At 34.0% G+C, this 25,740-nt stretch overlaps 1 protein-coding gene across 1 annotated transcript; it reads right to left on the reverse strand.

Moving 5' to 3' along the window:
- Nucleotides 1–18,478: 18,478 nt before the first annotated feature.
- Nucleotides 18,479–22,344, reverse strand: LOC129798716 (fork head domain-containing protein FD4-like). The gene has a single exon (XM_055842010.1). The coding sequence runs from the start codon at nt 21,898–21,900 to the stop codon at nt 21,040–21,042; it is 861 nt and encodes a 286-aa protein (XP_055697985.1). The 5' UTR covers nt 21,901–22,344; the 3' UTR covers nt 18,479–21,039.
- Between the last annotated feature and the right edge of the window lie 3,396 nt (nt 22,345–25,740).

Genomic DNA, 25,740 nt, shown 5'->3' on the forward strand with positions numbered 1-25,740 from the left:
TGTTTGTAAATGTTCGCAAAACCCTCAGGATTTGTAATTTGTTCCCAAAGTTTTGTGAAACATTCAAAAATATAATATACAAAAATGTGTTTGTAGAAAAAGAAAAAATGCTCGTCAAGTGGTTAAGTTAGGAGCAATGTTTATGAAAAATACAAACTTTTACAAACTTTTTAGTGGGTTATACAATTTACAAACTTGCCCCAGTGGAAATTCACAAACATTTACAAACAATTTTGCGAAGTATTGTTTTCTGTGTAGAGTCATCGATTGTTCTTTGTATAAGTTTTCTTTATCTAAGGGCATTGACAGACAAGAGGATTAGCCGCAAGACGGCTTATCGTAATTATATTAGAAATAATGGTTAAAGTGCATTTCCGTCATTTTCCACTAAGTCCCCTCTCGGCTTAAGTCGTAAGTGTGTCTAGGGCATAATTCTCTAGACTTCTCGAAGATCAACCTGAGTCTTTCTGATCCGTTATGGCTTAGACAGACTTACGGCTTAACTCTTTAAAGACAAGTGGGACAAAAAATTAGGTTTCTTTTCTGACACCGACGTCCCATTTGTCTTTAAAGGGTTAAGCTAAGAGACGGCTTAGTGTGATATGAATGTAGTCTAATCAATATTTTGAATATAATTACGTTAAGCTGTCTCTCTGCTTAAGTCGTAAGTCTGTCCAGCACCTTAGGACACCTTGTGATTGTGGTTCAAGATTAATTGATCTAAAAAATCTCAATAATCTACTTCTCAGCTCTATTATCTTGTTAAAACACAATTTAAAAAAAGTATAACATGATTAACCGTTTCATTTCTTAATACTGTAAAATTATTAAATTTAAAAATAATTTTTAATATATTAATATAATAAATAATTTGATAAAAACTGATGGTTTTGTATTCTCAGATTTTTTTCTCGACAACATTTTGGTTAAATAGCCATAACAATCCCTGAGAGGTACATTCAGGTAAATAAGCCATTTCATTAAGAAGATTTATTGGCCCCTTGGCTGATACCATATACGTGAAATTGGCTTTTCAATTATTGGGCATCAGCCTCAGAAGTGTCTTAAGCGGATTATTAAATTGATTTCACAAAATTGAAAAAAAAACCTCACGCAAGATGAAAGATCTTAAACGAGTGTTTAACTAGAAATTTCTCGACCCATAAACGTTAATAATTGAGTGTTAAAAGTGCACTTTGGTGCCTTCAGAAAAATTAAAAGAGAGAAACATGAATGACTCCATATCTTGTACACAAAAAGGACATTTTGATGATAAATGATCTTAAATATTGGTGACTTGTCAATATTAATTAACAAATTGATTGCCTCTTAATGCAAAAAGTCCATATTTGAGCACAAGTGTGTATGAATTTAATAACTGGCCTGTCTATCGGAGCTGTTTTATCCATAATTTCATATTTATTAAAAAAAAACATGGCAAAGAAATCGTGTCTCGAACTAATCATTTTCTAGTTACAACTAATCGTGTGGGTTGGTATTTACTCAGTTTCCATTTAAAATCACTCTCCGTCTCTTCGAGATATCGCAAAAGTTTAGAGTCGCGCAAGTGCATTTATTAATCCCAGACACGTTGTGACGCCGCTCTCTGAATGTATTCCACGTTTATTTCAATAATCCTTGAGTGACTTCAAAGTGAGAAAAATATACACTGAGAGGAAATTAATGTGATTACTGAAAAAGTGCCACTTTTTGCTCAATATTGCAAGATGCACCTTGATCGTGGAATCGTGTCTGTTTTTTTTTTACCGCCATCTCCCCACAATATATCGATTTTATATCACTTATAATTACCTTTTTTATTATTTTTTTTAATTGGTATTATAGCTTAAGGAGATTCTTTTCTGCACAATTACTACATCATTTAGCTCCCTGAGGAAAAATCTACAGTGGCTGATCATTATTGTAAGACCACTCCTAATAAAATTGATATTTAATGTCTTCTTGTGATGTTAACAGTAAATTATTAGAATTTAGAGAATCAATTTGTGTACTACAACTTAATATTATTATCAAATAAATTAAAATTTATTCAATTTTGCAATTTTTTAAGCTCTTTACTGACATAGAAGTTCTTTCAAACTAACCGTGATTTGAGTTTAAAAAGGAGGGCGGAGCAAAAGATCCCAATGCTAGAATTCGTAACTTAAGATGGCAGTGGACGCAAATATTGTTTTTTTTTTTTGATAAATCTTACTATTTATTTAGGTAATTTTTGCTATCAATAACACCTGCTCAAAAGCATTATTTATTAATAAATTAAAATTGAAATGTTTAATGATTTCATTGGAATTCAAGTGCCTTTATTATCCCCCGCCGTTAAAGAAAGGCATGTTGGGGTAGGTTCACTCATACATTATTTTTGAAAATATAGACTTTTAGGATGAAGAATATATAAGAAAAACTAACGAAATAGGGGAGACCGGGGCAGATTAGCCACGTATAGTTTTGGATAGTGGTATCTTGTAGTTTTCCTTCGAAGGAATATTCAGGAAACCACTCTTTATTCTAAATATATACTTCCCTTACTATTCACAGAAATATTTATCAGCCTCATACAAACATTTTTTGTACAAATTATACGTAATGAAAAATTTCATTTGGTGGCTAATTCTACCCCAGTCTTCCCTGTAGAGTAGCACAAATGCTACAGATCTTACACCAAAACATGCTGGAGCACCCTTTATCGCTAGCCTCCCGGAGATTGAGCTGATTCGATTGTGCTTTCGGAATAACTCGTCGAGTACTCACAATCCCATCTAGCAGAATTATAGCGACAGCGTAACTTGAAGTTACCCATCGTTATAGCACCCCTCAAAGTTACCACCCCAGCTGAACAGTGTTTGGTACCGTTGGCTTAGAAGAGTCTCCGACAGGCCGGTTTTTCTCTCTTCAACTCTTCCAGGTTCAACAATACTGCTACAATGGTTTGAATATGTTAGGGGAGACTGGGGCAAAAAGTAACAAATCGAAAAATTCAAAATTCAATATCTTCCAAGATAAAAAAGATAGCGGCTGATTTTTTTCTCTATAGATAGCCTCCATAGACCTTCTTCAATGTCGTAAGTTTCTTAGAATTCGAACAAAGAATTTAGAAAATAAAAAATATCGAAATTTTTAGCCCTATTTTTTAAATATTTTCCTTGCAGAAGAAAACAATTATTACCTACTTATTTTCCAAAATTGATGCACTGGTGAATATTTTCTAAATAATTTGGATTTTCTGAATACGAATCCGCTATCTATTTTAGAATTCCACAAAAGTTCTTTTCTCCAGAAATCCTCTTATTAAAAATGGCCACTTGGGGTAAAAAGTAACAAAAGGTATAGAGCAAAAAGTAACAAAAAAGCGAAGCAATTTCTGATGTCTCACGGCGAAAAGAAACGTCATTACCATGTCTCGCCGCTTGTTGTTTGCATTGGTTAAACGTTTTGCAGTCTTTTGTATGTTTTTTTCTAAAATAGCTTGAAAAGCGCTTTTCTCGTTTTCTCACTTTTCTCGCAGAGAAAACGGTGTTTTACAAAGGTGCAGATGAATAAATTTTCTATGAAAATATGTCCTCTAGGTATTTTTTCAAATTTACGGAAGCCCGTAATAAAGCGAATCAAAATATGATAATTCAATTTCAATACAATTCATGTTATGACAGTTTTACAATTTCAAATATTCAATGAATTGTAAAGTGTGAATGGCAGTTGTTGCATGGTAAGGTGAGCATAATACCCCATATCTGGTACTATTTTCCTCAGCATTTTCGAAAATAGTCACAAAATTGCCTTTTAGAAATTGGTTCGATAAACGTATTTCCTTACAAAATAGAGGAATATTACTTTCACAAAGTTGTAGAGCGGTAAATTTCCTATAAAACTGTGCTAATTAGAAATTTTTGAAGCGCACGAGTAGCTCGTAAAAAAATAAAATATCCGTTTTGTTACTTTTTGCCCCAGTCTCCCCTACATATTCGTGTAGCAAATAAGTCATGAAAAATATTCAAATATGTGAAACTGCCCCACCATTCCCTAAATGACGAGATCCATCCCTGAATTAAGGTCAATCGTTCAAATTTTAGTTTTTAAGAAGCATAAAATTGTTTAAAGCTGGGTGCTAATAAAAGCTTCCTTACCCTCTATCAGACAGACAAGCAATCTTTAAAACAGATCCATATTACAAGCAGTTTAAAAAAAAACACGATTTTGGGGGAGAGGAGGAACTTGGGATGAAGTTGAAAATGAAGGTTCACGGTTTTTAGGGTTTCTTATGGGGGGTCCCCCAAAGAGCCTAAGTTGCTTTTTTGAACCGTTTGACCTCTTGATCTGGCGAAGCGACCGCAGGACGGCTGTCAAGTTTGCGAAGTGCTCGAACTTGTGATTTAGTTGCTATACGATTTAAACCGATTCATAAATCATTCAAAAAACCGCCCAAAATACTTTTAAAAATAATAGAATTGATTTTCGGGCAAAAATTAGTTATCGGATCATAATTACTTTCATTACCGGTTTGTAATCTATTGGAATCAGTTCAAGCTTGTCAGGAAATCTAAGACCTTTTCAACGAGCTCAAATAGATACCATTGGGTAGAGAATTACGGTCTCTGTAGGTTTTTTAACTTTTAATTGGAAATGATTCAATTGGTTCAATTGGTTCAATTCAAATAGAATTTTTACGTCATAACGCCTTATGAATATCTCTAAATAAGCATAATAAATAAGGAGGAAGTAGAAATAGTAGGAATCATCAATGATGGAGACATAGAGTCGAATATGGCGATTGATCCATTGGCAATAAAAGAGTGAAGACACGAATAAATTAATTCCCCGATATCTTTAAATTCCTTCCTGAACTTTTGTCTCGTCCACGGACATTTCATAATTATCCTTACAAATTAGAGTACTGTAGATGCGGGTGGCTCTGCATCCTTGATTTTTATAAGCTTTTCTTTAATTCTACTACTTAAGGATGTTTTTCAATTATCGGAAATAGTAGATCGTTTAATTGAAAATCATCCTTAAATGCTAGAATTACGATGATCGTCTCAAGACAGTCAGACAGTCAGGACGGAAGTAATAGTGACTTCCAAAAAGTAAGTTATTTTTTAAATAAAGGTCTCCGAAAATCACGCCTCAACGGCTGAATTTTTAAAATTTATAAACAAAAATTTCAGAAAGTACAATATAAATGTTGTACTTTTATATATTTAAGAGCTTAGAAGGTTTATTTCAAAATAAAGCAGTGATTTACTGTTCAAATACCTCAATTGAAACTACCGGACGAGAATCAAAAGCTCAGCAAAATAGTAAAATTAAGCTAAAATATGCTGATTTTCATCACTTTGCAGGATATAGTGATTTGTTCTTGACAAATATATAATTAATTCAGAGTAAAGAACCGTCCCTCGAAGACAATTTTATGGGTTATTCATTGAGACAACACTGCAGATTGACCACTAGCGGACACAACTATTCTCCTACTGTTTAGAGCTCTTAAAGTCAAAATAAAATTTATACTACTCTTGTGCAATATCTTCAGCCGAGCATATTACCCAAAATTTTATTCCCCAACTCCCTCATCGTAAATCATTTGAAGGAATAAAATTCGAATTTCCCTCAAGATTCAATAAAGGTAACTCACGTGAGACAAGTTACAAGAACGACGTATGGATATTAAGTAATTTGGTGAATCATTCTCCTTGGTGCAGTTCTATGGGGGCACATGATGGTAATCCTACTCCTAGTAAATATTTGTTTAACAAAGTTCATACTCACCGGAAGAGAGTCAACCTCGTGTTCTCAGGAGGGGTAATCTTTTATGAAGTGTCCAATTGTTTGCGCACATCTTCTACATCTTTTCCAGAACACAGAGAAAAATCCACAACGCTGGATTTGTTGCAATGAAACGCGCCTCCGACAAATTTATGTTTTTTAAATTAAAATATTGTAACAAATTTATTCCATTTGTAACTTGTTTCTTATTTATACATTCAATACAGTGTTTGAATTTAGTTCTGTTTTTTCTTCATTAATTGTACATAATACGGCTATTTTATACTTAATTGTAATTGCACATGGACAGGAATACATACATATTTACATAAATAATTTATTTACACACAAACTCATTCGGTATTTTGACGAGAGAAGGTATACGAGATCACCTTCGCAGTAAAGTTTTACAATATGAAAATGTCTTTCATGAGAATTTATGAAAATGCAATGCTAATTTTTCTTTAGTGTTGGATGAGATTTTTACAGGGTGCTACAATGTTACTGAATTCAGAAGTAAACCATTTAAAATTGCCCGAAATTGTTTTCGAAAATTAATCGAAGTTACGAGCATGAGTTCACGCATTCGCCGCATTAGCGCTGGTGGTACTAGTTGTTCGAAAATTTGAAATTTTTGACCATTTTTACAAGATTATCAATAAATTAAATTCATTAATAAATCGAACTTTTGATAACTCGAAAATACATTCTTTCACATTACCTTAACTTTAAGAATAAAAAAGATCACAATTTGGACGAAGTTGCATTAACAAGTAACGGTTCGAAATTAAAAATATTTTAGAAATCACCCATCACGCACAGTTAGCTTAAAAGCTCCATTTTCAGCTAATTTTGCTGAATCGATCAGCAAAAATATGCTAACCAGACAGCAGTTTTCAAACAAAAAGTGCTAACCAAATATTTGTAAATGGAACTGCCTTAGGAGTGTTGTTTCAAGGTCAGCAAAATTCAGCTGAATTGAAATCGGTTAACGTTTGGTGTTCACTGGGGCAAAATTCAGATTTAGAACTTTCTTTTGACAAGATTATTTTAAAATAAGTTAAAGCTCTTATGTAAGGGGAAATGGGGCTACTTTGAGCGTGAGGCTAGATTGACATACGACTTTTTCGCACATTTCTAAAAGAAATAGGTTTTTATTTAACAAATGTGGTACTAAATAAAATACTTGATATAAGACCTATAGTTTGTTAAAAAAAATATGCAAAAAAATCGCATATAAATGTAGCCCCTATAGCTTAAAATAGCCCTACTTTCCCATAAATCTGTATCTATTTTTTTATGTATTACGTTTCACGATTGGCCATAAATTTTCAATCAATCTGTCTCACAAGTAGGGGAAAGTACTCTCCCTTCGAACGTTCATGCCTACGAATAATGTGAATTTTCTTTTATTTTACCTAAGAAACTTATATAAATTATCAAGTATTTATCAATAATTGATAACAAGTTCACTGATATTTTATGGAAATGTGGGAAATGTTGAAGTCTCTTGGAAAAAAATAGAAAATTCACATTATTCGTTAGAAGGAAGAGTACTTTCCCCTACGACGTCAATCAATTCAAAATCTTAAATTCCGGCACGTTTTATGGAAAATATTTTCGGTTTGGTTAGAGTTGAAGACTTTAATTGTTAAGAATCCATTTAAGAACGAATGACTTTTTTGCATAGTGTTAAAATATTTTCTCCCAATTTCGTTCGATTCTCTTTTTTGTTTATATATTTTTAAATTCAGAAAATAACCTCCCAATTCTAAAGTAATTTTTTAAATAATTTTTTTAAAAGTTTATTATTATTCTCCAATATAAATCTTTAATTTAAAAGTGTCATTTTTTTTGGTTTCCCTTAATTAAACATTTTTTGAGCCTTTTTAAATACAAAATAGTTTGAGAAATGATTGAGATAATTCAAGCAACAATAACTTTTAAGTTAGAATGCAAAATCTTTAATTTTGATAGGTACTGTATGTTTAATTTAAATGCTTTCTTTTTAAGAATTTAGGGATAAAGTTTATAAGATTCTCAGTTTTCTTAGTTACACTTAAATAGTTTAAACAAAGTCCATCCACAAAAATTTTCTCAAATCTTTTAGTCACTTATAAATTTGAGGATTCTGGATTTTCTTGGTGTTATTTTATAACGTATTTCATTATTATCGAATCCTTTGAGCGCCAGAAAGAAGAGGTATCTGAGAAAAATTCAATTATCTCCAAAAAATTAGTTGATTGGATTAATAAGAAAAATTTCTAAGTTACCCCTTATACGGGCTTTAGATTTGAGGCTTAACCATATGGCTTATCTTCAGTAATTTCTTATTAATCAGGATTTTTTGGAAAATTTTAGTTCAGGATTGGATATTAAGGGCTGACAATTAATAATATTCTAACAAAACATTTAAATTAAACTAGGCTGAATCTCTAGCCTCAATACCGCTTAACACAAGACACTCATCAGATCAGATAATATTTTAGATTTTATTCTTTTATTTCTGTATGTCAATTTCATTTATATTTTAGAATTCCTATTTTTTAAAGGTAACTTCTTAAGTGATACACTTTTATGCCATTTGAAATAAAGGATCAACCGAAAACAATCTTATTTTAAATAAGTTGATTCATGTTTTAGGACATCCAACGGCTTAAAAGTATTTTTCAGAATTATACTGTGACCGGTAAGGCGATCCTGCAATAATATGGTAACGTCATGCGATAAACTTTCTTCGTAAATTGGGAATCAAGTCAATATTAAGGGCCAATGATCGTCGAATGACGATTGCAAAGAGCTCTATGAAGCTCTCAGTAATTGATATGAAACGAATTTAAAAATATTTTTCGCGAATTTAATGCATCCAAAGTTTTAAATTTGTCATAATTGTCATTCTATTGCAGAATTCCCATACAGGTGAGCAAAATTTAATCTAAATTCGAATCTCGATTCGAATTTAGATTCGAATCGAAAACTTTCGAATAAACAGTTTCTCTGAAATGAATGACCGTTGTTTGAATTGCTTAAAGGAGTAACTTCGTATTGAGTAAGGTTATTTGAATTTCTTTTTTTAGACCGTAACTATTCTCACTCAAATTTTTTGTATGACAATAGTCATGAGAGAAATATTCTTGGGAATAAAGACAAAGTTTTCGATATAAATACCTTGACTATTTCGGCTTTCATTATCTACACTATATCTTAAGGGTATTTAATTAATCATTTTTCATATTAAAAATTTCAAAAGTTATGTTTTAGCTGATGTTAATTCTCATTGAATATGTTCGTATGACTATTGTCATATTCTGGAGAATAGTTCCGAAAGTTTTCGCAATAACGCCTTAACTACTTTGGCTTTCTGGGGAATTCTGTAATTTTCGTGGCATTGTCACACGTGAGTTCGAAACCTGACAATGCCACTAGAGCTTTTTGGTCATATCATATGAGTTCGAAAATGCAATTCATTGATTTTTTGATGAAATCCCTTCACTTGATGATTTTATGAAAATACAGAATGTCTTGGTTGATTTGTTTAACAAAATCCATTGCCATTTGAATTACCAGAAATCTCAAATATGTGACTTCGGACAATGCCACGTGAGCTGAAATGGCAATGTCACAGCTACAGAATCGCATTTTCGAAAAAGCTCTCCGGAGACTCAAATCCAATTTGTCATATGGCATTGCCAGAGGGTTACAGAATTCCCCTCCTGAGTATGTCTATCCCAGTCTTTCGCACTCTTCTTCTTCTTCTTTTGAACATCATAACCAGTCATAACAAATTCAATTTAAGTTTAATCTAATTTTGAGACCGATTTTGTACCGACCTAAAAGGTATGCCAGAGGCATAAGAATTCTCATTTATGTCCAGAATCTGACCCCAGGATTAAAGTGATTTCTTTTTGTATCAATTTCGAACCGATAGCAAGTAAGTTTCACTTGGAAAGGTAACTTCTGAATTCAGCGTTTTTTTCTGGAACACCCGATAAATCTTCACCAATGATTTCTCAATTACAAAAAAAAGACTAAAACACACAAAAACAGGAGATAGTTTTCGGAATGATTTCTCTCTGGCAATTTAGGGTGGAAAAATTGGTAGTTTTGCGCTCAATGAGAGAGATGTTCGCCCATTAATAATGTAACTGTGGTTCAGGTGGCAATAAATCAAAGAGTTTTCAATTTTCAAATGGCGCAAATTATCGTTAAAAATCAATTACAAGTCGAACAAATGCGCCCACGGATTTTTCTCATCTCTTTTTTTTGGTTCAATTTCCAAAAGCTCTAAATTAATTACGAGAAATTTAAAAAACTCTCACACGATTTTTTTTTAGCTTGAAGTTGTTTTGTTCTTGGTCATCCTGACGATCATACCATCTTTCTCAGTTACACAAAGTAGGTGCCATAATTTTCTCATCCACTAATTACCCATCATCCTTCTTATGAGAAGATGTTAAACACATCTCAGGTGAGTCTCATTTCTTTTCTACAACATCTCTCACATATTTATATATATAGTAGGTTTTTTGGAGTGAGAGAAGTTGCGGTTTTGAATTATGATCTCCTATAATTTATTCTGACGAGATAATTTCAATAATTTTGTTTCCATCATTCCACATTTACACACAATTTTACCACGCATTTGACTCCTCATTTGAGTGGATTTTTCTCTTTCTCTGGCTTTCGCATCTCTTTTTTCTAAAAAATCTTTTTTTTTCTTGATAGTTTTAGTGAAATTTCCAAAGAGAAATGCCAGTGATTCTCATCAATTCTCATCTTAAATCAAAATATTTAGATTAATCATTCTAATTAGTTGACCATCATGAAGTATACAAATTCTCTTGCAAGTTCACACTATTTCCACAATAATTTCTCTTCATACTCTTCTAACCAATTATCTCTTTCGAGAGAAGTTCCTCCAAATGCATTTATAAACAGAAAGAACACAAAAAGCCGCGAAAATGTAGAGCGCGAAATATCGTAAAACAGTAAAAAGAAGTCTTTACGATTGCAATTTCAAGGGAGTTTCACCCAAGAATCATTATTAGATCATGAAAGACTTTTACAATCTCCTCAGCTTTAACAGCCCTTCCCCATGTGCATCTCAAAACTAATCACCCAATCCTCCTTGAATCCTTCCACAAACTTCTTAGCATTCACTTGATCATAAATTTCATCGTGCATTTGATCACTGAGACGAATTGCTATTGTTTATTGCAATTTTTACTATTTAGAAAGTTTAAACTTGGTAGTTGCAGATTGTACTTATATTAATTGTTCAAATTGTCAGCTTATTTGATAATTTATCACTTCTTTTTACTGTTTACAACGTTTACAGGGAGTGCTTCAAAAATCTTCATTGAATTCTCATTGGACTTCTCCTGCTTCATTTAAATTGAGTTAATGGCAATAATTATCTTTAAATTTTGCTTTATTCAATTTTTATTAATACTTATAGTCAGAAGCTCTGAAGCTTATCTCCATTGCCGTGTTAATTAGCAAATGTCATAGGAACTGTGAGAAAAAATTTACCGTCGGGTAACGGTTCAATTGTGAATTGAACCAATTGAACACAAGAATTTATTCCACTCAAATAACGTCGCTTACATCAGCAACTGTGCTATCAGATCTATCACTGCAAAAAGTAGAGGAAAGTACTCTGCCTTCGAACGTTCATGCCTTCGAATAATGTGAGTTTTCTTTAATTTTTCCTAAGAGACTTATACGGGCTTCAGACCTAAGGCTTAGCTATATGGTTTAACTTCTCTCATTCCTTATCAGTAAAGATTTGTTGGGAAAATTTGACTTAGGATTGGACACTATGGGCAAATGATCCGGTTAATTTTGAAAAATCAATAAAATTGGTTGCTATTTTAAAATTTGAGACTTTCGAAAACTGGGTTAAACCTCAGGTCTGAAGCCGGTCTTAGGGTAAGTGTGCCAAATTCCGGCCAGCTTGCAATTTCGGCCACCTTTTTTGTTCTTCGAATTTTCATGAATTTTTAGTTTTTACATACTCCAGAGATTATACAATGCAAAAGAATAACAAAAAATGTAGCTTGGACAAACGAGTTGACGTGAAAAAGACATTTGAAGAATTCTCGAAGGGACAGGAACTATGAGAATGAAGGTGTCCGAAATAGGGCACCAAAGCTATGTCTACATTTTTATTCATTTTAAAATATATTAAGAATGATTTTAAAGTATATAAAGACGATAAACCGTCTACAAGGTTCTAAGCAATACTCCTTAAGTAGAAGGAATGAAAAAAAATCAATTTCTATTAAATATATTACATTTGAAACATGAGACTTTGGCGATTGCATGCAACTATGCCGAAATTTGGCACACTTATCCTACATATTCTACTAAATATTAGTTAGTTAGCTCGGAATTTCGACCTGGTTCTTCTCGTCCTTTATTTTCTAGCCATTCTAGGCTAGAAAATAAATGAGAAGATGAACCAGGTCGAAATTCCGTGTTTTCTCTATTGCATCAAGTTATCGGCCGGATTCCATATAGTTAGTCAATTATTGATAATTCCGTGATAATTATGTATAGGGGAAAGTGGCCTGGTTGTAAATGCGGCAGCCATTGAATATTTCAATTTTTCTCTTATTTTCCAAAGCAAAAACCTTATTATCCAAATTTAGTCAATACAACTAAATATTTTCTAATAACTTTGACTTACAAAATAGAATTTTTGCTTTGGGGAAAAAAAGAAAAAAATAAATGTTCAAAGGCTGCCGCATTCAAAGGCAGACCACTTTCCCCTAAATGTCTTAGGGAAGATAAAAGAAATTCACATTATTCGAAGGCAGGAACGTTCGAAGGGAGAATACTTTCCCCTAAATCCCGACATATTTTTGGTTGCATAGACCGTTGTCGTATCTGCATTTCGTGCAACCTAGCGAGCAAAGTTAGATGAAAACAATCTGCTTGTTCAGCATATTTTTGCTTAATCTATCAGCAAAAATTTGCTGACCGGTCAGTAGTTACCGAACAGAAAGTGCTAACCGAATATTTGAAAATGGCACTGCCTCGCGAATTTTTGTTTACGGTTACATAGAAAAAAATAATTTGTAAAAATGTTCGTAAAATTTTGTCATTTGTTCGTAAATGTTTGTAAAATGTTCGACAGGAAAATAAACATTGACGAACAAATCACAAAATTTTACGAACATTTTTTTTGCATTTACGAACATTTACAAATAAGTGTTTGTAAAAGTACAAACTTTTACGAACTTGTTTGTGGGTTATACGATTCACGAGCATTTCGTAACTCCCCCATAGGAATTCACAAACATTTACGAACATTTTTACAAAATATTTTTTTCTGTGTAGCAGAATTCAGATGAAAATACAAATATTTGCATCTGAATTAAAATCGGTTATCATTTGGTGCTCGTTCGTCTACAATAGGGGAAAGTACACTACCTTCGAACGTTCATGCCTTCGAATAATGCGAATTTTCTTTTAGTTTTCCTAAAAGACTTACACATTTCTTTTAAATATTAATTGGCTTATCATCAATTGTTGATAATCCTGTGATAATTTAGTGTAAATCTCTTATGAAAATCAAAAGAAATACACATTATTCGAAGGCATGAACGTTGGAAAGGATAGCACTTTCCCCTACAGACGTCGCCCCTTGCCTGAAATACTAACGCAAAAAAAGAAGATACGACAATGGTCGATGCAACCGACGATATTTTGAATTACAAAGTATCAAAAGAACAATCAAAAGTCTGTTATCTCGCACAAAAATAAATATTTTCCACAAAAATGTACAATAAACAGTTACCACAGTTGTTGATACAAGCAACGATATCAAGAATATTACAATGTATCCCCTATATTTTACCAGTCTTAATTTTTTAAATAATTTTAGGGTCACTGAAATATATATTCATCATTAATTCTTCATATTTTGCCTGTAATCACTCAATTATCTCGTCAGAATCTACAATAATTTATTAAAAATGCTCATAAATCCGTAATTTTTCAATTTTTTAAATAGGTCTACTAAAATGAATGATTCACAATTTTGCCCTATCAATTTCAATTAGTAATTCAAGCTTGCAGATCCAAATTCCAGTAGGTTGTTTTATTTTGGATAGTTTTTCTTTTCTAAAACAAAATCTCAATCTGAATTTATTGTACCCAACGTCGTAAGTGTTCAGTTATGTTACGTTTTAACTTCTTTTCAAAGACTAAAACATTAAACACGAAACATTTGATTTCGAAAGATAATGCTTATTTATTTGCACACAGCTTTAGAGATCTTATTTTAAAAAATAAAGTATAGTCTTTTCAGTGATCCTCTTCGAAGATATAGCAATAACAATGGCTCATGAAGTTTACAGTAAATTATCTTTATCACAGTAAAGACAAAAGTTTTATTTTGCATGTTGGTTTGAAAAAATCACAGAGTTTAATATCCGTCCCTTCTATCATTAAACTTAAGGTTGTTTAGATAAAGACTTTCCTCTTGTTTTCTTGTTTTTAAGCGAAGTTTTAAATGTTGTTTATTTAATTAGATGCCTAACGATGCTGTATTTATTCGCTTTCATCGTGTTTCCTGTATCGTGTTTAAATATTGAGTAAATTGTCGCTGAAATTAGTCATTATGGGAAAGTGGGGTACCTTTGAATTGGGATACTTTTAAAACCCGAATTTTTTTTAGTTCATTTTTCAGAGGAACTGTACTTCACCGTGATACAATTTAGATTGACAAACCACTTTTAAAGTTAAATTGCGTTATGAAAAGCATCTTGACTACGAAATTGGATATTCTATGTGAAAAATGTGAGAAAAGTGTTCTATCGGAAATGGTTGCAACCACCTCTGAAGAAAGTGATAGGGGGAAGTGGGGCACCTTTGATTTGGGGCACCTTTGAAATTGGGCTTTTTTCTCCTATTTTCAAATGGAATTGAGGCTTATCATGATGCAATTTAGCTTCTCAATTGATTTGTTGAGCTAAATTATATCATAATAAGGTCCAGTATCATTTAAAAATAGGGGAAAAAAGCTCAATTTCAAAGCTGCCCCAATTCAAAGGTGCCCCACTTCACCATATGAAGATTGAAAAGTATCAGGAAAAAATGATAGTTACATGATGTTGAAAAAAACGTCTCTGGGAGGAAAGCTGAGAAAATATAGAGTGCACTGAGAGAAATCCGAAAAAGTTAAAATAACATTCCGGAAATGTTAATTTTACCCTGCATTATTGATCCGAAATCGGTGTAAATATTACCCTTTTCAGGTGTATTAGGGGTCAAATTAACCCTTTTTCATGTTAATTTTACACTTAAAAAGGTGTACAATTAACATTAAAATATGTTGATATATTTTTACACCTAAAAAGTGTTAAAGTTACGAGGAAAAAAGTTAATCGCACCCCCTTTTTTTCTCAGTGTGTGATCCGTGGATGAGATTCTTCCCTTAGATAGCTTTTTCAATGTTGCCCCAGCTTCAATGTAGCCCCACCTTCCGTACGTCATGATAAAGGAAAGAGGAATAATAGAGGATAATCTAAAGTCACTGGGAAAAAGAAGTGATAAGAGTAAGTTTTGTTTTAGGAAAATAGTCAATGTGTCATTTGTTATTAAAAAAATTGTTTAAAATATACTGTTACTTAAAAAACATAATAAAATAATTCTTCATTATTGAGATATCTCAGAAATTTGACATGATTGACTATAAGTTTCTGCGGAAGATATGTTCAAGAGACGCCAAGAAATCTGAAAATACCGAGTGTTTCCCATCACACGAAAAAAATTTCATTTTATTGCACATTGAACTGGTATGCTAAAGGTCTTTAAAAGGCGACTATTTTGCATGGGAGCTACCAGATTGAGCAGTTAAAGAAGTAATTTAAAAATAAGATTGTAAAGAATCTCGGCTGGTTTATATTTAATTTAAAGCCTGGGTTGTATATTGACTTTGACCTGAACTTCCTTTAGGGGGAGGTAGGGCTACTTTGAGCTGGAACTATGGAAACTGGATTTTAAAATGATGTAATTTGGATAGACAAAACAATTGTGGATCTAAATAAATTGAAAGGATCAGCTTCATTTAGAAATAGTCGAAAAAATCATATATCAATGTAGCCCCACAGCTCAAAGTAGTCCCACCTCCCCCTAATTAGAGACTGACAGTCAAGGGCGTAGCCAGGGGTGACATGATTACTTCGTTTCGATAGTATTGACCGTCCATTCCGAAAATTTGAAATGATGGCTACACTCTTTGTAGCTAATATAAATATTTAGTCATATTCTTTTAAGAATGGTAGGGTCAAATGAACACATTTTCAACAGGGAACCCTTACTGACATTTTTGCCAAAATCTTTATTTAATTTAATTTTTATTTATTTAATAACCATACAATAGACTTCTAAATCCAGGGGGGTGACATTAGCTCTGAAAAATGCGACCAGTTTTAGTGTAATTTTTCCGTGTTTTCGTACAAATTTCACGAGATATCTCCAAAACTACGTAGATTGCCAATTTGGGGTTTTCGGTTGCCTCTTTGTTATTAAATTGGCTTTTATTTTGTATTAGTATTTCTTACTAATTCATTCTACAATGACAGAAAACAGCTAATAAACTCAAAAATTTTTTCGGCTCGCTAGAAACATATGGGAAATATGGGAAATGTCATGCCCCTGTCTAAATCCCTCACGTATAGTTACAAATAAAAGAAAATGAAAAAGAAAACAAAAACAAAAAGAAAAAATAGAGAGAAAAGTTAAAGCAAAAGAAGTTAAAAAATCTTAGACTTCCCAACCCAAATAATAAGACCGCAGAGAGAGTTCAGACATTCTGGAACCATGTGGAATCGAGTTAAAAAATGTAGATCCCGTGCACAAAGAGGGTTCGTTGGAAACTAGCACCCTGCGATCTCGGCACCATGAAACACCGACACCTTTTTTTTCGATAAGGATAAGTGTTCAAATTTCGTATTCCAAATGGTACAAAGTAGGGTGTCAATAGGTCCTGACATAAAATCTTAAAGTGTCAATAAGTGTTCCTTTCACCCTACAATAAATGGTCCGATAATATTTTGAAATCCGACATTACCTAAATTTATCAGTTGCAAATTTATCGATACTATCAATTCGATAGTATCGAGAAGTTACCATTCCACCCTAGGATTTTAGTAAGAAGGACACCAAATTTGAAGCAGATTTGAAAGACTTAAAAAATGGTTTTTGAAGACAAAGAATAAGAGTTGTCTTGTAAAATCGCACAGAAAACAACTAATTTTAATCCAAGCTTAAAAGATTTCAGCTTTGGAAAAATCATCATGATCATTTTGGGGTTTGCAGGCCCGCGTCGACCAGGGCTATTTGCAAGGGAAAAATCAATATCATTTCTTGATCTTAAATCTTTTAGAAGGAATGTCCGTTCTTTGATCTGTATTTGCACCGATTTTGATTAATTTAGGCAAAGGTATAAAAACGTTAACATGTTAAAAAATAAGTTCTTTTGGAGTCCTAGGAGTTTCGTATTAAGCTTGAGAATAAGTATCCTAAAATATCGTCGGTTGCCTCAGCAACTGTGCTAACTGCATTTGCTTTGTGTCAGCATTCGTTGTAAGCAACGCATCGCTGCGCGGCGTTTGCAATGAATGCAGACACAAAGCAAATGCAGTTAGCACAGTTGCTGAGGCAACCGACGATATATATTCTTTATTAAAAAGACTTTAGATTTAACTGTAAAAAATCGACATATATCTTATTTTAATCCAGTTTTGTCATTTAATGTGGTTCGATGAATTGTTAAAATTTTTATAAAGCTTTAAAAAGCTTTTCTTGGTGAAAATTCTAATAAACCAAAGCTCTTTAGTGTGTTTTAAAACCTACTCTGAATAAAAGGTTTTGTCAAATTAGGGGCCTATCGACATTTAATTTTTCCATACGTTTTTGCATAGAGGCACTGAAGACTATTGGCAAGCTTTGTCCTAAAGAGAATTGACTTATCAGTCTGATATATTTCGAAATTGTGCATTAAAAGCTATCTAAAAATACGTATTTCATAATGCTCGCCGAAATAATACAAGAACTGCGAGAAAATTTGCCGCGGTGCAATATCTGCAACATTTTTACAAGGAAGAGTGAAAAATAGCTTCACTTTATATTAGGCTTGATGGACCCCTGGTCAAATTAACAAGGAAAGTTTGTCAAAAGAATGTTTTTTCCATATAAAATGTGACAAAAAGTTTTGTCAAATCAGTAACAAAAATTTTAACAAGACTGATTTGTCGGTTTAACAAAACTGTCTTTTCCAGAGTACTTTGAACCTAATCTTGATAAAACCTTGTGAATTTCGTAAGCTAAAAACTTGCTAAAGTCTTCAAGAAGACTTCACTTAAAGAAACTGGCGGAAAAATTGTTCAAAAATTGAATGGAAAATGCTCTTTACTTTTAAAAACCTCTTCTGTAAAGTTTCTTTCAAAGATTTTCACCAAAAAATTTAAATCCTTTAATTATTTAGGATCAGATGTGTAAAGCTTGAAAGATGCCCTAAAAGAGCTTTACTGCGGGACAATATTGCAACAATCTTTGACAAAATTTAATCGAAGGAGGAAATTAGGAATTTTAATGAAAATTGAATGATTTCGGATTTTTTTAAATGCCCATAATATTTTTAAAGTGAGCTAAATCTTAATGTTCTTGAATTTTATTTAGTGATGTGTTTTTTTTTTTATTTAGCGAATATCGTATAGGGGGTGGCAATGGCCTTTCCCTGTCCATTTCTCGCTACGCCCTTGCTGACAGTCTTTTTTGGCTCAGATCTTGGTAATTCTTATATCATTCACGAATAGATAAAAAGTGGATCCAGTTCCATATCTGGCAAAGGATTCAATCAGTTCCCATAGATTTTTGTCCATTCCTCCTTATTACGAAAAACAAATAAAAATTATTAAAAAAAAAGACAGGAAACCACAAAAATCAGTGGCGATTCATTTCTAATTTCACTGAGAAAGGTTTCTGATTTCTCGAGTTTCACAAATATTTTCGAATGTTTCAACCGTTCGCGAGACTCTTTTTTAAGTTTATTTGGTTTTGTAAAACTTATTTTTGGGTTTCTCCGGTTTCGTGAAACTTTTTTCTGAGTTTCTCGGGTTTTGCGAAACATTTTATAGGTTTCTCAAGTTAAACGAAACAATTTTCTATTATATCGGGTTCCGCAAAATAATTAGTGAACTGCTCAGGCTTCAATAGAAACTTATTTTTCAGTTTTTTTGGCTTCTAGAAACTTGTTCTTTCGGTTTAGAAGGTTTCGTGAAACTTCTTTTTCCGAGATTCTCGGCTTTAAGCGATAGATTTGTTGGACTTATCAAGTTCAGCGAAGCTATTGTACACTTTGTCAGGTTTCACGTTCACAAAACAATTATAAGCCAAGTGAATTATAAGCCCCGTATAGGGTTAAACCGTATATAGGGGATCAGTTGGATAGTGGGGTTTGTTAACCCTTTTAAGACGAATTGGGCACCGGAGTCCTAGAAATAAAAACTAAGTTTTCGGACTATTTAGAGGTCAAAATAACGTTCTATAGTCAAAAAAATTACTCTTATTTTTGGGACACCGGTCCCACTCGTTTTTAAAGTATTAAAGTTCCGAGAAAATTGCTTTTATGGGGCGTTTAGAATTTTTTCTTTTAGGTTTTGCACCTTTTCTGTAGCTTCTATTTCTGAGTTTCTCGGGTTTCGCAATTTTCGAATTTGCAAGATTTTGCGAAATAATTTTCGAATTTCTTGGTGCTCGTCAAACAATTGATTTCAAGAAACTTTCATTGGGTTTTTTGGGGTTTCACGAATTTTTGGGTTTTTGGAGTTTCACGAAACAATTTTCGGGTATTCTCGGGTTTAGAAAATCGTTTCTCGGGCAACGGACATCGGTTTTCCTGTATGAATCACCCCTTGACTAAAAGATAGAAACATGAAGAATATCAACAATTACCAATGTTTCATATCTTCTCGTTATTTTTTTATCTTCTAAAGTCCTCGAATGATATAAAATCTTTTCTGCAAAATTTATTGATTTATTTATTGACTTTGTTAAAGAACTTTTTAGAGAAAATAGTCAGGGGTTTTGTATTTGTATATTGATCCCTGGAATAAATCGTCGCGTGTATCAACTCTACTAATTGGCAACTTTGCAACAGACCATTTTAATAAATTTTTTTATTGCAAAGTAAACCCTTTTATGTACATTTTGAATAATACATACCAACAGAATGACTAATACTTTTGTCTAGGAAAATTTCAGCCATTGCAAATGTTTCAAGGTTTATGTTTTATTTTTATTAAGACAAGAAATATTGATGAAATTTTCCGTTTCTATCTTGTCGCTTGAATCAGCATTTGTCATAGCAGGTATAAGAATTTTTGACTCAAGCAACGAGGAAAATTTGTTTGACAGCATTTTTTTCCATTGGTTTAACAATTAAGTTTTGGAACTGTAACAAGGTTAATATAACGATCACGAAAAAGACTATGTTATTTTAAATAAAAGTCATGAAACGTGAAGCATAACTATTGAAAACATTTCATACGGAGTTTTTATGAGATGAAATGCAATTTCAATTTCAATTTTCCTTGATTTATGATTTAATAAAATATGTGCTTTGTAAAATAAGATCTGCAAAGTTGCATGCATCTGTCATTTTCCAATTTTTTTTCTTATTTTTGTAAGAAATCATTCAATGCTATTTATCAGTTTACTTCCTTATTGACACGAAGAGATATTATTTTTTTTTAAAAATTGGATCAAATGTTGTTTACAATAAATTTATGAGTTTTTCAGATATAAAATTTTGACGTTTAGTGCTGTATTTGCAATAAAAATCTTGCTGTTTCAGTGAACAAATTCCAATTATACGAATATTTCCAAGATACACAATTATTTCTGGTCAAATCTAATTTAAAAGTGAACAGTAGAATATCTGTAGACTTCCACAAAATTGATATGTGTAGAAATAAAATTGGTTTTTGACATTTCTGCCACTTCAATTTAATGGAAACCTAACGAAGGGTTTGGGGTAAATGAAAACAAGTATTTATCACAATTGCAACTTAATGGTTTTTGCGGAGGCTTTGTCAAATAGGATTAAGCTTCCAGTTTGAACCCTTTAGTTTCCAGTTAGATCTTCTCTACAGATTTCCTACAGATTCCTCTTAAATACAGAGAGACTCACTGAATATAGGCCGACCTACTGGCAATTGGATCTGGACTAGGACTTCCTACCAGCCTTCAAACTGTTCTCAGGGCTGACGTGGGTACCCGGGCGAGCTCAGGAGCATGATGGTGCAGTGCTAGGGCAGGATAGACGGCCTGTCCGAAGTAGGCGGGTTGTAGGCCACCCAGAGGCGCTGTCATCATGAGCAGCGGATGCACGGGTAGGTCGTAGGGGAGTGGCGGGTGGGGTGGGTACTGCAGAAATGGTGCAGGTAAACCCACAGGCGGCGCATGAGGTGGTGGCGGCGGGTGGCGTCGTGCTGTATCCTCAGGAGCTGCCTCCTTGCGGTCTGGCATGATGAGAGATTCGATGGTGAAAGCGCGTTTGGGACGCGTGGCCCGTTCGCTGGGCAGGTGGGTGGCTGCTGGTGACGGTGTCCTAGGACGCAACGGTGGACTCACCATGGCAGCCGGAGCCGCTGGAGATGGTGGTAGAGGTGGTGGCAAGGTATCCGGCATGCTGTCGTGCCCCGTGAAGAAGAAACGATTGATATTGGCAAGAGCGGCTAGCTCTTCATTGAGGAGATCCTTGTCCGATTTGTGCAATTTGAAGCGCTTCCGACGCCTCAAGAGACTACCATTCTCAAACATATCAAAGGCCTGAGGATGAAGGGTCCAGTAGGCACCCTTTCCTGGTCTATCCGGCCTCCTCGGTACCTTCACAAAACAGTCATTGAAGCTGAGATTGTGACGCAGGGAATTCTGCCAGCGCTGTGTGTTCTTCCGGTAGTACGGGAAGCGATCCGTGATGAACTTGTAAATCTCACTGAGGGGCAGCATCTTCTCGGGTGAACTCCAAATTGCCATAGCTGTGAGGGAGATGTAGGAATATGGTGGTTTCTGGTCGCCATACGATTCGCGCGATGGCCGGGGCATCTTAACGCGTCTTTGACCTATCAGCTTTATCACACACTCTCCGGATCAAGTTCACTCATTTTTCACCACATCCTATCGTACATCACTACCTTATCACTTTTTTTCCGGAAGATTTCTCTTCTTCCGAAAAATGTTCACTCCTTCCGTAGTCCTTCAAGGGTCCTTGACCAAATATTTCCCGGAAAATCACTTTCAATTTGAAAAGAACACTCTTGAGGAATAATCAATTTATATTCCAATCTCTAAAATAGTTTTAATTCAGTAAAATTGAAAATTTCTCCGAAATCTCCTCAGAATCCGTAAAACAATTGAATTGCGGAACACGCTAAAACTGTCAAACAGATGATCCTTCGCGCGAACTAAAAGAATCATCCGACAAGCTTCGTTGTTTGTTCAAGACTGGTTTTTCTCGTGCATTTGCCGAGGTGCTGAAATGGGGCTTTCTCGTGTCGCTCACTGGGCGGAGTCACCACCACCTCCGGAGATGCCATGGGATTGGTCAGCATCGGAACAATGGTTCCCTCGCTGTGTCAACGCAGACACCGCTGAGCCATAAGGCCGTCTGATTGGTGAATTCCGGAGCAGTCGGAATATATTTCGGATGACTTTTGGGTTGGATGTTGACAAGATTCGCGAGGGCTCTTCTCGCCACTTCGGCCCCCGAAGCGCCACTCAGTCTCACCCGATGATGGATGTTCGTGGGCAAACACGGGATTTTGTGGTGGAGTCAGCAAATGGCATAAATCAACATGTTTATCGTCTGGCGTTTCTGCCTTTTTGGGAGCACTTTTGCTTCCAATTCCAATTTCTTCTGGATCTCTAACAATTTTCATCCCGTACACATACATCAGGAATACAAAAAGAATTTCCTTTTGCCTCAGGATATCCTGATAAATAAATTGCCCTATAAATCCTTAAAAGTCACATAAAAAACTCTAGCAAGTAGTATTAAAATAAATCAAGCTACGCAAAAAATTTATGTAAAGAAAAATAAATTGTATTCTCTTTTTGGAATATTGTGGAATAATATTATTCGCAAAAATGGAATAAAGATATCAAACGTTCCGCAATTCAAAAAGCTTACGTCGATAATGCAGTCAAGCGACGAATTGAAGCAGTGAAAGCTTGGAGGATGCAGCAAGGAAACACTGCACGAATGTTTCACTAGTAGATGAGACACAAATTTCATGAAACAGAGAAGAAACAGTTGCTCGATGCTTGGCTTTTGTTTCACGAAATATGTTTGAAGCATGCATAAGCTCTTCAAGCTTCCGCATCAAAAAGTATAAGCTGCTTTTTGAAATAATTTTAAAATGGATCGTTAAATTGAATGAAATTATTTAAATTTCCTTTTTCTTTTGTCTTTATAAATTTATCTACCTGGAGATCAGAAAAATTAATGTCAGGCTTTCAAAATATAAAAGATAAAGAGACGACAACTTTATTAGGGGAAGGATTTTAAGCTTTGCACACACTCTCGCTTCGAACACTTTATATTTTTCCATTTTCCTTTTAAGAATTCAGTAACAGTATGACAATGTCATATGACAAGTTTAATTTTTTTTTAAGTGGTAAATTCGGAAGAAGTAATGGAATCAATGGAATAGCCAATTACTAAAAAGCTTCATAGAGCTCTTTTCAATTGCCATTCAATGTTCACTGGGCTTTAATGTCATTCTGCTCCGGGATTCATCATGAAAATTTGTCAGATGGAATTGTCATATTGTTACAGAATTTTCGTACAGAACAGCAATATTACACCGCAAAGTCTGGCACTGGATGTACCAAAAATACAGTTTCCGAAAATAAATCATGTTTTGTACAGCGATCTGCACATGTGCACGTCAAGGCAAGGCGATGCAAGGCACCATGAACTCGTTTATTGTCATCACGGAGTGTCTCCAAAACTGCCTGTTAGTCTCTGTACAGAAACCATGATATACCCCAGATCTCAAATGGAACCAAAGAATGATACAAGGAAAATTATGTCCGTTTCGTAAACAAGAAGATGAACCCACCAAACAGCACAACTATATTCTTCGCCTTGAGAGATATTGGGATAGTATTAAGAAGGACCCGAAGAAGGCTAAACCCGTCCAGAATATCGAGGACTTCCAAAAAAAGTAGGACAAAATGGACAAGGACCGCGGTGATCTATTCCCTGGCAAGTAGCCTTCGAAGTTGAAGCCATTTTCTCACATTCACATACAGATCAACAGATCAAAGGCTATCAATTTGGAAAATGGCATCGATTCTCAAAGTGAGTGATAACACGATGCACAAAATAGTTAGTCGAAGAGGATCTCCGATGTTTTCGAAAAGGACGGATTTCGATTTCCAGCGTCCAAACAGAAAAGTACACAAGAAAAGTACACAAGTGGTGCAAGCAAGATTTATTTTTAAGCTTGTATACAGAAAGGTTCAACAAAACCTAACTTTTTCTCATAAAAGGAGCGTTTTTGATTTTTTTTTAAAGATCTTAAAGATCTTTAAAAGACTTAATCGGTAATGACGTAGAGTACTCGTAATTAATGTATCTTTCTCAAATACTCAAAGAGAGCAGTTATCATAGTTCACTTATTACCAACTTCTCACCACACTGGAGCTTAAACGGTAAAAGATAACAATTTCCGGCATTCTTAGACCCCCCAATAAATAAAAGCATTATCTTCATTACTTTTCCGCTCCAAAACCATGTTTTTTTTTATTTCGAGAATGAAACTATAGGTTCCTTTTATTTTCGGATATGTTTTAGAGGTAGCCTAGGCGAACATTTCGTCCAAATATACCTGTGACCGGAATAATCGCTATTTCAAATAAGGTTGACCACTCTAGAGGGCTCATTTTTTGACAGATTTGGTTAAATTTGGATTTTTTGGAAAGGTATTGAAATTTTGAACCCGGTTGCATCGGTGATGAATCGATCAAGTAATCGCAATTGATTTATTTTTTCTCTATAATCTCTTTTTATTTGTAAGTAATGGCCTCTACACACTAAAGAAATTTATGTCCATATTGAAGAGTTTTTTCTACACAGGCTTTGGGGATTTGCTTCAATATGGACATAAATTTCTCTAGTATGTAAAGGCTATAAGTATGTTACTGATGTTGCTAATGCTACTACATACAACCCTTTTAACTAATTTCCTAGTTCGCAATTGATTTATGATTGTGAATCAATTTAATCGGTTATAATCGTATCGGGATATTTGTTCCAATGTAATTATGTTATATTGTTGTTGATCCCATGTTGGAAGAATGTGCTAAGTCCGTTTGTATACCGCCCAGAGGCGCCTTCCCCGCGATGTGGATGGTTATTCCGTACTCTCGTAATTTTTGGGCAGAGGCAGTGCATTTTATTACGTTTTATTACAGTGAAAATGTCTTTTTCTAAACATTCAGTTGTATTGCACCGGGCGGAACTCGAACTCATAACTGTGAGAATCGAGTAAGAGATCTCATCCGCCCAAGATTCAACAGTCTTGCCTATTGCGCCACTGAAATTCCCATTTAATTGGTAATAGGGTAATGGTTGATAATTTAGGACAGTCTGCTTATAAGCATCGATGTTCCAAGTTTGAAATGCGATATTTTCAATACTAATTAATTTCTTTTGTTACTCTCTTTTCAGAAGGGTTGTTTAGAAACTTGGCAAACTCTATATCGTCTTTTTTTTACTAAAATTAGTCTTAATACGTTTAAAAATGAATTGATATGCAGAGGTGAATTTGACTCTTATTTTGGACAACTTGGCTGTAAATATGGACAGATAATCCGCCTCAACAGGATGCCCATTGTTCTCCATTTCAAGAACCAATCTTACCAAGTCCTCTTCCTGTT

Source organism: Phlebotomus papatasi, chromosome 1, assembly GCF_024763615.1.
Source record: "Phlebotomus papatasi isolate M1 chromosome 1, Ppap_2.1, whole genome shotgun sequence".
Lineage (NCBI taxonomy): Eukaryota > Metazoa > Arthropoda > Insecta > Diptera > Psychodidae > Phlebotomus > Phlebotomus papatasi.

Coding starts and splice junctions, on each gene's coding strand:
- LOC129798716 (XM_055842010.1), bottom strand. CDS start 21,900: ATGCCCCGGCCATCGCGCGAATCGTATGGCGACCAGAAACCACCATAT.